Genomic DNA, 12,045 nt, shown 5'->3' with positions numbered 1-12,045 from the left:
TCTCTTATTATCCTGCCAAAAAACCTCCATGCATTATTTTTTAGTCTGAAAAATCCTTATTCTTGTTTAGTATGTCCCTTTTTCTTGGCTAATGGTAATTTCTTGCTTGGTTTTAAAGCTCTAGTGCTTTAATACATAATAAAACAATAAATATATATACATAATTTTATTTTTCACTTATATTTTATTACAAGTAGCTTGAAATGCTGTACAAGTTCAAACCAATTTGAAATAAGTTATGCACCCAATACAAACACTATTCTCTGGCAACACACGATATGAAAAGTAAAATAATGTACAGTATATAACAGTCTGCACAAACTGTAATATTATTGTAATACAGTAAAATAAAACATAAGTTAAATAGGTGTGTACAGTACCTTACTATAGATCTTGTGACTACAAAGTAGCAAAACAATATTTGATGGAGCACAGTATTCGTCTGATTGCAGATAAAAAAAAAACTCTTAAACTCTTAAAATAAATAAACAAAATAAAAAACGAAAAAAAAAACTCATATCACTGACAAACATTTGCCTCCATGGAGGCTCATGTGCTGAGGCTTGAGTTTTACAGATTCGTTTAGCCATTTTCAGTGTCTTTTTCTTGATGGCTTTTCCTGCTGTCGTGCTGTTGCTATGCGCTCTACGTCACTTCTATTTATGAAACACTCAAACTTTCTTTTTTTTTTTTTATTTAACACTGAAACATTGTTTGCATTACACAATTATCCAAATTAAAATGCAATGTGCAATGGACTTTGGGGCAGGCCAGCTTCATGCAGTTAAGTGATGCACTAAAAAAATGGGACCAGCTGCATGCTATTAAAGTAAGCGATTGATGCAATTGTTCAATATGCAAAGAAGTGGAGTAGACTGTGTGTGTGTGTGTGTTTATATATATATATATATATATATATATATATATATATATATATATATATATATATATATATATATATATATATATATATATATATATATATATTACACTGAGTGTACAAAACATTAGGAACACCTTTGTAATGTTGAGTTGCATCCCCCTTTGCCCTCAGAGCAACCTCAGTTTGTCGGGGCATGGTCTCTACGAGGTGTCAAAAGCGTTCCACAGGGATGCTGGCCCATGTTGACTTCAATGCTTGTCAAGTTGGCTGGTAGTGGATCTCTACTCCGAATAGCTCATTCCATCTCATCCCACAGATGCTCAATTGGATTTAGATCTGGTGACTGGGCAGGCCACTGAATTCACTGTCATGTTTGTGTAACCATTCCTGGACAATCCTAACCTTGTGGCATGGGGCATTTTCCTGCTGAAAAACTCCATTCGCAGATGGATACACTGCTGCCATGAAGGCATGCACCTGATTGGCAATGATGTTCAGATATCCTGTAGTATTCAAACGTTGCTAAACGTTTATCAAGGGGCCTAATATGTGCCATGAAAACACACCCCACGCCATCACACCACCACCACCAGCCTGCAATATTGACACACTGCATGATGGATGCATGTACTCATGTGGTTTTCTCCATACCTTAGTTCTCCCATCAGTGTGAAACAGCAGGAACAGGAATTCATCAGCCTCAATTCGTGTCAGCCTCCTTTGGCGTCTTTCATCAATGAGCCGTTTTCGATCACTGGCCTGCCTTTGACTGGATGTCCTTTCGGTGGTGGACCTTCCTTGATACATACGGGAAACTTCTGAGCGTGAAAAACCTAGTAGCGTTGCAGTTCTTGACACACTCAAACTGGCGTGCCTGGCACTTTCTGCCATACCCCGTTCAAAGGCACCTAAATCTTTTGTCTTGCCCATTTACCCTCTGAATGGCACACACACAATCCATGTCTCAATTGTGTCAAGGCTTAAAAATCCTTCTTTAACCTGTCTCCCCTTCATCTACACTGATTGAATTGGATTTAACAGGTTACATCAATAAGGGATCATAGCTTTCACCTGGATTCACCTCGTCAGTATATTTCATGGAAAGAGCAGGTGTTCCTAATGTTTTGTACACTCAGTGTGTGTGTCTATATATATATATATATATATATATATATATATATATATATATATATATACTGAGCATCAAAAGAAACGTATCACTTATATTTGGATCAAATTCACTAGATGTGATCGAAAAATAACAAACTCAGTTTTAGAGCAGGTGCAGTGACTTTTTTTATTGTGCTGATTAACAATTGACATCACGAAAATGCTGCAAAATGATCTGTCGATCTTAGGCAATTGTTGTGACTCTTGGTCTCCCAATTCGTGGCCTGTCATTGACAGAGTGTGGAGAGTGTGTCCGGTTATACCGTCTCAACAGGTTTGAAATTGCTGGCTGTGAGTATCCAAGACAGCGAGCCACAGTGTGCTGCCCTAGGCCATTCTCCAAACATGCTGATTGCACGGTGCTCTCTTGACAGACATGACATATTGTTTTTTTATTATAATTTGCTTTTATTCAAGCATGCAATTCAACAGCTGAAATCACTCCATATCCAGTGTCTAATCAACTGTCTCACTAATTAGGTGATTAAGTGCATATGCTTCAGTCATAGCCACTCAAGCGTGTCATGGTCAAGGATGAATGAGTGATTAAAAAGTAACCAAAGACATTTTGTCAATGTCCTTCATTTATATACCTTTTTTATTTAAAAAATAAATGTGTATAATAGTGTTAAGTTTATTTGATGCTCGGTATATATACAGTGCCTATAGAAAGTCTACCCCCCTTGAACTTTTTTTCACATTTTGCTGTGTCAGTGCTTCAAAGTTCATGCATTTAAATGAGGATTTTTTTTTCCACTTATCTACACACCATACTCCACACTGTTAAGGGGAAAACAAGTTTTTATTGAGGAAAAAATTATATATTAAAAATACAAAACTGAAAGATCATAATTGGATAAGTTTCCACCCCCCTGAGTTAATACCTGGTGGAAGCACCTTTGGCAGAAATTACAGCTGTGAGTCTGTTGGGATAGGTCTCTACCAACTTTGCACACCTAGATTTGGCTTTATTTGACCATCCTTCTTTAGAAAACTGTTCAAGCTCTGTCAAGTTCAAGCGTTGATGGACAGCAATCTTCCAAGTCATGCCACAAATTTTTGATTGGATTTAGGTCGGGGCTCTGACTGGACCACTCAAGGACATTTACCTCTTCGTTCCTTAGCCACTCCAGTGTAGGTTTGGCTGTGTGCTTTGGTTCGTTGTCATACTGAAAGGTGAACTTCCGTCCCAGTTTCAGCTTTCTTGTAGATAGTAACAGGTTTTCCTCAAGGACTTCTCTGTACTTTGCCCCATTCATCTTCCCTTCTGTCCTTGCAAGTGCCCCAGTCCCTGCCAATGAGAATCATCCCCATAACATGAGGCTGGCATCACCATGCTTCACAATAGGGATGGTGTTCTTTGGGTGATGCACTGTGTTGGGTTTGTGCCAAACATACCGCTTTGCATTTAGACCAAAAAGTTCCATTTTAGTTTTGTTAGACCACAAAACATTTTGCCACATGGCTACAGAATCTCCTGGGTGTGTTACATACTTAAAATGGGATTTAAGGTGGGCTTTCTTGAGTAATGGCTTCCTTCTTGCCACCCTATCATACAGGCCAGATTTGTGCATTACTTGGGATATTGTTGTCACATGCACATGCACATGACCATTCAAGAGCCTGTAGCTCTTGCAAAGTTGCCATTGGCCTCTTGGTAGCCTCTCTGATCAGTCTCCTTCTTGCTCGGTCATCCAGTTTGGAGGGACGGCCTGATATAGGCAGGGTCTTTGTGGTGCTATACACCTTCCACTTCTTAATAATCGTCTTGTCCGTGCTCCAAGGGATATTCAAGGCGTTTGATATATTTTTTATACCCATCCCATGATTTGGGCTTTGAAATACACTGCCCAGCAGAGGGAACCTACAGGAACTGCTGAATTTATCCTGAAAAAATATAAATCACTACAATTTAACACAGGCCACTTAACTTGGTGTGTGATTTTGAAGGCAATTGGTTACACTTGAGCTAATTTAGGATTGCTATTTCAAGGGGGTGGACACTTATCCAACCAAGCTATTTCAGTTTCTATTTTTAATTAATTTTCTATAAATTTCTAGAATATTTTTTTCACTTGAAGTTGTGGGATAGGATGTGTAGATAAATGGGGGGAAAAAAAAAAAAAAAACATTTTAATGCATTTAAATTCCTGGCTATAAGGCAACAAATGGTGAAAAGGACAGGGAGGCTTGTGAAGATCAAGGGAAAGATGGATGGTGCAAAGTACAAGCAGATCCTGGAGGAAAACCTGTTCCAGTCTGCCAGAGATCTGGGACTGAGGAGAAGAGTCCCCTTTTAGCAGGACAATGATCCTAAACTCAAAGCCAAAGCAACAATGGAGTGGCTCAGCAAGAAGAAAGTGAATGTCCTCAAGTTGCCTAGTCAAAGCCCAGACCCGAATCCTGTTGAAAATCTGTGGTAAGACTTAAAGACTGCAGTCCACAGATGATCCCCAGCCATCTTAAAAGAGCTTGAGCTATTCTGCCAAGAATGGCCAAAACCTACCCCATCCAGCTGTGCTAATATGGTAGACACTTACCCAAAACGACTCATGGTTGTTATTGCTGCAAAAGGGGCTTGCACCAGCTATTGACTCAAGGGGTGTGAAGACTTATGCTACTTAGGCAGTAGAATGTCAAAAATGTTCAAGGATGTGATGACTATTTGTGTGTGTGTGTGTGTGTATATATATATATATATATATATATATATATATATATATATATATATATATATATATATATATATATATATATATCACACACACACACACACATCACCCACCCTATATATCGTGGGTGTCGGGGTCCAATATATACACCCACCCCTCATTATCACCCCTCACTATACTGTGGATTCGGATATGTCGCTGTGCTGGAGTTGGCTCCCCATTTTTACTGTCTAACTGCATATGCCTCAGCTGCAATATACATAGGCACTTACAATTAATGTTCAATTTATTTCGTACTGCATATCACGAACTACAATATACAAAACAATTAAAAACAAGGAATTAATATCGTACTGTTATCGCATAAACACGTATTGCACAATAACACAAAGCAAATTAAATATCTACTTGCTGAAACGGTTTTTATTTTAGCCAACAAGGTGTTCACACGTGGCAGCAGCAATGCACCAGCAAAAGTCATGGCAGTGACGTCAGCTCCATAGCAACAAGCCTCCTATGTTGTTGTTGTGAATGGATTCTTTTAATGCAGTGGGTTTGTGTATTTGAGAAAGGAGAGTAGGACTTGTGAAATTAATTGGAGACTGAAGTTGATGAGAAGCAATTCCCTTCCACAGTAAAAATGAAAATGGTGTGCTGCTTTTTATTTGAAAAAATGAGAAAAAGCAGACTTACACTGGACCCTGTTGCCCCTGATAAAACGAGGGAGTGGTTGTACAGTATTTGTTTTTCCATGGGTCTCTCGCTATATCGCGGCCCTCGATATATAGCGGATTTATATTGGAACCCGACAGCTGCGATATAGAGTGGGTGATTTATTTAGGTGTGGTATTGGAGCATTGCAGAGGCTTAAATCAATCAATAATGCAATAAATCAATCAATTAATCAAATTAACCAATATATAACAAAGGGGGAATGTAAGCTTACTATGCCTTCATCCTCTTGTCGGCCATCTTATCCTCACCTCCTTCTTTGCAGGCCCAACGTGTCGTGACTTACCTTTCTGAGGTTGACTCCCTGCTAAACCTTAACCACTTGACTGCCACCCATTATATTTTATTATACTTCAGATCCAAAAGTTAATTGGCTTAACACCAACTTTCAAATGTATGTATTTATTGATTGATTTACACTTAGTGACTATAATTGTACACCATTTCATGAACTTAATCACTCATTACACTATGTAACACAATTTTTGTTCCTGGGTAGTAAACGTTATTTCCTAATTGCTTATGCCTCAAAAGTATAGAAAATGGCTATTATTCCCCACAATCTTTGCTTTTGTGCCCAGGACAGTGATATTTTGAAATATCACTATTTCCAATGGGAAAATGGGCAAATGCGTGTCTTCGTTCACGTAAAGTCAGAAAAAAACAACATATGAATCCAAATTAACATGTAAATACAGTATAATTGTAAATCTCGAAAAACTACTCACTTCTAAATCTTTTGTAGTCATCTTTGTATTACTTTAGTATAAATACATGTTAATTTGGATTCATATGTTGTTTTTTTTCTGACTTTATGTGAACAAAAAGACACACATTTGCCCATTTTCCCATTGGAAATAGTGATATTTTGAAATATCACTGTCCTGGTCACAAAAGCAAAGTCTGTGGGGAATAATAGCCATTTTCTATACTTTTGAGGCATAAGCAATTAGGAAATAACACTTATTACCCAGGAACAATTTTTTTTTTTTTTTTTTTTTGTTACACGGTGTTATCAGTTCAAGCTGCTTGCTTCCTTATGAGGTGGTTCTAATCAAAGCAAGGCAGAATGTGCTAGTGTGAGTGGCTATGGATAAAAATGATTTCAGCACATGTATTTTATCTTTTTTTCTACTTAAGAGCTTAGTTAAATTCCTGATAATTCTTAAGTTTGCTACACATCTCTCATTGTTTATAACTTTGGTTGTTAAAATAATAAATAGGGGTCTACTTAAATCGCGATTTCATGGAAATCGTAAAATTTGAGGGGTCACTGCGAAATTCACCTCTTTCAGGGGCCAATGCAAACCGGACAAGGATGGAGAGAAAACAAAAGAAAGCTAGTTTAAATGAATACTGCACAATGCAAGCGACACAAACTACGTATCTTCCTTCTGTAGATAGCTCTTTTTTATTCCTTCGCCATCCTGTGTGCATTGCACTTAAGCAAAAAAAAAAAAAAAATGTCCACAAATAACATTTACAAAAAAATTCTTGAAAGCGATTTACTATTCAAATGAGAATGAAGTTTTCATCAGCCTATCGGTGCGTCTTTTCTGTGACCTTTACTGTGCTGTAGGGGTTGGGACAAAAGTTGTTGCTGCCTTGTTTTTATTTAGGTTGCTAAAATCTAGTTTTCAGCATTGGAGGTAAAATAGTAGAAATGGACGAGAGAAAAAGCAAAGTGTATTTCGGCAGATGATCATTTCAAGATATTTCCCAAAGAAACTGTACATGCAGATTGAGGTAATTGTTTTGCATATCTTAATGTGTCTTTGGAGAAAATACGATCGATCGATCGCTATTTAGCTTCAGAATCGCACATTAAACAAGGTTACTATAGAGGCTGCTGAACAGAACGTCAAATAAACAGCTTTCAGAAACCAAACTGGATGGGACAAATAACATGACAATGAATGTGCTGCATACATTTCCTTTATTAAAGTATTATAGATTCCCTTTGGTAACCAAGTTTTGGTATCTGTATAACTTGGCAAAGCTTTGCCTTACACTTCCAACCAATTCAGTGGATGCAGACGTTCAGTCTCAATGTATGGACAAGTCAACTGCAGGGGGATGCTGCATGCTTGTCTTTAACAAATGACAGAATTCTGTTTAAGTAAGGAAGCAAGTACCACTGTTTATTAGGCTTTATAATGTTCTGAAATACTGTCTACTTAGGTTTATTTAATGTTTAAACAGGTCCTTGAAATTTTATTCCGCAACCTACCTGTGAAAAATAATGTAAATTTACCTTGATTTAAGTAGATCCCTAATCATAAACCTTCTCATCAGACACATTGGAAAACACACAAAACAATTAAATGTAGCATTTTACGTATAGCTATTTTATTGTTCGAGTAGTTTAAAATGGTGTTAGTCTTAAACACAACATTGAATAAACACTCGACTTATGTCAGTGATGTCTTCTGTTGATTTTCTGTCTTCTCCAGAGACCTGTGGAATGATCCAAATTCATTTGATCCTGAAAGATTTTTAGATGAGTCGGGACAGTTAAATAAGGACCTGATTGAGAAAGTCATGATATTCGGACTTGGTAAGCGAAGGTGTGTCGGGGATGTCTTTGCTCGGTTTGAGATGTTCATCTTCTTAACAACATTACTACATCGCTTGAAGATTGAAAATGCATCTGGACAAACGCTTAGCCTTTCCGCTGATTATGGACTGACAATGAAACCTAAACCATATACGGTCACAGTTTCTCAGAGACTTTAACAATGCACACACAACAGAACTCCATCATAGTACAGTGCCGTGAAAAACTATTTGTCCCCTGCCTGATTTTCTGCATTTTTGCATATTTCTGACACAATGTTATTAGATCTTCAACCAAAGTCTATTTTTAGATAAAAGGGACCCTGAGTGAACAAATAACACAAAATTGATACTTATTTCATTTATTTATTAAAGTAACGCAACATCCAATGCTCCCGTGTGAAAAAGTAATTGCCCCCTTACATTCAATAACTGGTTACGCCACCTTTAGCAGCAATAATTGTAACCAGACGCTTCCTGTAGTTATTGATCAGTCTCTTACAGCGCTGTGGCCCACTCCTTCATGCAGAACTGCTTCAAATCAGTGACATTTGTGGGTTTTCGAGCATAAACGGCTAATTTCAGGTTCTGCCACAACATCTCAATGGAGTTTAGGTCTCTACTTTGACTAGGCTATTCCAAAACTTTAAATTTCTTGTTCTTCAACCATTCTGATGTAGACTTGCTTGTTTGTTTCGGATCATTGTTTTGCTACATGACGCAGATGCGCTTCAGCTTCAGCTCACGGACGAATGGCCTGACATTCTCCTGTAGAATTCTCTAGTACAGAGCAGAATTAATTCAGTAAACAGTCACGATAATTAATTACTTCCGTTTCCTAAATGGGTCCTCTCACTAACCATAAAGAAGGAACATATCACATCGTCACACCCCCCCTTGCGATAGCTAGTTCGATGGAGTAGATAACTTCAGACATTGTGACTCTGCTCCCTTCCTGGATGGCTGGCTTCCTACTGACGTTGGAATGAACTGCCAGACCATCCAGTAAGAGGCACACTGTTCCTGTTATACAGCACCCTGACAGGTCGGGAGGGAGATTGCTGACTAAGATTCATTCGCTGTCTGTCGCACAATCACACTGTTTTTTTGTGTAACATAGTGTTGTGCATGTTATTCCAAAATTGAGGAGTGTACTAATATTTTATTTAGAGAACTGAACAATTCCGAAGAAAAAAATAACAATTGTAACATGCTAACATAAGACTAATAATGAGCTGATTAAAATGACAGCTGGCGAGGTAGCCTATACAGTTCAGCACTTTTCAAAAAGGGGCAAATAACAATTTTGTTGATGTAGACTACTGGCACAGTATGTGTGTATTTTGACCCAGAGTGAGGTGGCAGCATTTGAGTGATGCTTAATGTTATTTCTGTCAAAGACAGTCTAAATGCATGCTACAAGTACATTGATGCCTGGAATGAATACAAACAAATAATACATTGTGTATGTTAATCCATGATATAACACTTTTGTATGTAGATAGCTACACTTTTATAAATGATTATTGTTATCAATATGATTATATATTATAAAGTGCTCAGTTTTTGTTGCATTGTTATATAAGGCTAATAAAAATATAGTTGTGATACTTAACTCTGGGAACCCCCACGAAGTTGTGCGGTTTGGTATTTGGGGAAGAAAAGAATGTCTCATTATATGGGAAATTGGGATGGTTGAATGTAGGAAAACTGCTTCATTCAGGCACTAACACAGCAGATCATCATATTGATTAAAATGGTACAAGAATACAGCAAAAATGTCAGTTACCTAAATCATTTCAGAAGCAGTTCGTAACTGGCAGAGGTACAGCATGAAGACCATCATGCATTCTTTAGGTTTATACCGTATACACCCACGCACACATGCTGAAGCATATTTCACATTTCTTATCTTCAGTGTTAGGAATTGCTTCAAGCTCTATTTCAAGCTATTAACTCACATCTTCATAACTGTATGCATTTCATATTTCAAGTATACCTTTAGGCATTACATTTAGTTTCAGTATATTTTTTTTTACCATAGTAAAAAAAAAAAAAGTCTGAAAGAGTTGTCAAAACAGAAGGAGGAAATTACTAAAACCAGAACTAAATATAATGAGAAATTTAATTAAATTAAATGGATGTCCAAATTAGTTAATCAAGATATAAAGAATATATTTAGCCCTTAACAGCAGGCAACTGAATAGCATTATCACATACAACAAAAACATCTTCATAAAATCCAAGAGACAAACTTGTATTCTTACATGCGATTTAATTCCATTCAGTGACAAGTGTTTGATTAATTGATTATTAATTAACCATAGCCACATGCCTTTAAAAAGGGTCCTTCATCTACATGCTTGAAGCTCATGACTGCATGTCTTAGCCAGGGTGAGTGAACCAAATACACAGGAATGACCGTGCGGATAGTGGGGGTTCCAGTGTTTAGCATATAGGGATTTAATTTAGGGGATTGTGAATCCCAGCTAAGTGTAGTGTGTGTTAGGGAGAAGGTTCCTGAAGCGGGACCCCCCTCATAGTGGGAGCAGCGCTTAGCCAACTTTTGTTTTATTAGCTGTTTTTGCACAATGTTTGGTTTTGTATTTTTATATCTCTTATTTTCACATACACTGTGTCAACTGTTAATAAAACCTGAACACCTGAGCACTGTTTCAATGTTAGCCTCTGTGTCTCTGTCGTATGGCAGCGGTTGTCCACACTGTTACATGTGGAAATAAATTTTGTGGTAGAATATGGGGTAAAATTGTAGAAGGCAATAAGTAGGACCCCAAATAGTGCACAGTCTTTACCCTGGAATGTAAGATAGGCATTAAAAGATGCCATAGCTATCCAAGAACACTGATTGACTGGCAATGAGTTAAACTAATCCACCCGTTCATAATTTAACAAGCCAGGCAGGTATGAAAGAACAGGTTTCAAATAGCTGTCGGTGTGAAGGTAAGGACCTGGACCTGAATATGATCTACATTAAAACAAAGTATATTAAATCTGTGATTTATGAATAACACTGTGTAACAAAATTTTTGTTCTTTTTTGTTCCTGGGTAGTAAGTGTTATTTCCTAATTGCTTATGCCTCAAAAGTATAGAAAATGGCAATTATTCCCCACAAACTTTGCTTTTGTGACCGGGACAATGATATTTCAAAATATCACTATTTCCAATGGAAAAATGGGCAAATGTGTGTCTTTTCGTTCACATAAAGTCAGAAAAAAACAACATATGAATCCAAATTAACATGTATTTATACTAAAGTAATACAAAAATGACTACAAAAAATTTAGAAGTGAGTAGTTTTTCGAGATTTACAATTATACTGTAAATACAGTATAATTGTCAATCTCGAAAAACTACTCACTTCTAAGTGAATATTCAGTAATTCAAAGAGGCTTCACAAGAAAGGGTTTAAATAGCTAGGTAAGAAGATTTTTAATTGCAGTTCTAGAATGTCTACAGTATGTAGGATTCAGGTGTCTGTGCTCTAAACGTAACAAAAAAACCCAGTAAAATCATAACTACGTGCAGGGGAGCATAGTAAAAGCATGAAAAAATCTAACAAACTAAGTGTTTAAATGTTTTCAAGAATCAGTAGATAGAGAGAATGGACACTATTTAAATCAGTAAGGTGAAAAGAAAAAAAAAAAAATTCTATTAACTCGATCATATTTTCTTTAGAAACCCAAGAATGTTACCAAACCAGAACTAAACAACTCCGCCATTTAGGGCCTTGTGCATTAAAAAGTGGTTATGTGTGTTGCATGCAGTAAGCCCTTTTATTGTGTGCTTGGTGCACCTTCTGTATTCACTAATTAGTGGCAGGCAACCTAGCGCATGGAAAAAATACTGCGTTTGAGTTATTTCAATATAATAAATAATGTTAATGTGTGGAAATATATGCAAATCACGCCATAAAATACCACAAGGGAGGTAATTGATATCCAAACCATATTCACTGTCACAAAACCAGCAGAAGAGCTGCACAGGAGAGCAAGAAGTAGTCATGGAGAGAA

The 12,045-nt window shown here is 37.1% G+C and overlaps 1 protein-coding gene across 1 annotated transcript in view; it reads left to right on the top strand.

The window, feature by feature from the left end:
• The window catches only part of LOC121319039 (cytochrome P450 1A1), a 29,420-nt gene extending 21,121 nt beyond the window's left edge, over window positions 1-8,299 (top strand). Inside the window, exon 7 of the mRNA XM_041256266.1 lies at window positions 7,911-8,299. Within this exon, the coding sequence (XP_041112200.1) occupies window positions 7,911-8,193 (283 nt within the window). The 3' untranslated portion in view covers window positions 8,194-8,299. The remainder of the gene's footprint in view (window positions 1-7,910) is intronic.
• The last annotated feature ends 3,746 nt before the right edge of the window (window positions 8,300-12,045 follow it).

Source organism: Polyodon spathula, chromosome 1 (assembly GCF_017654505.1).
Source record: "Polyodon spathula isolate WHYD16114869_AA chromosome 1, ASM1765450v1, whole genome shotgun sequence".
In the NCBI taxonomy this organism is placed as follows: domain Eukaryota; kingdom Metazoa; phylum Chordata; class Actinopteri; order Acipenseriformes; family Polyodontidae; genus Polyodon; species Polyodon spathula.
Note: the sequence above shows the minus strand (reverse complement) of the source record. Positions and strands in the feature narration are given on the sequence as shown.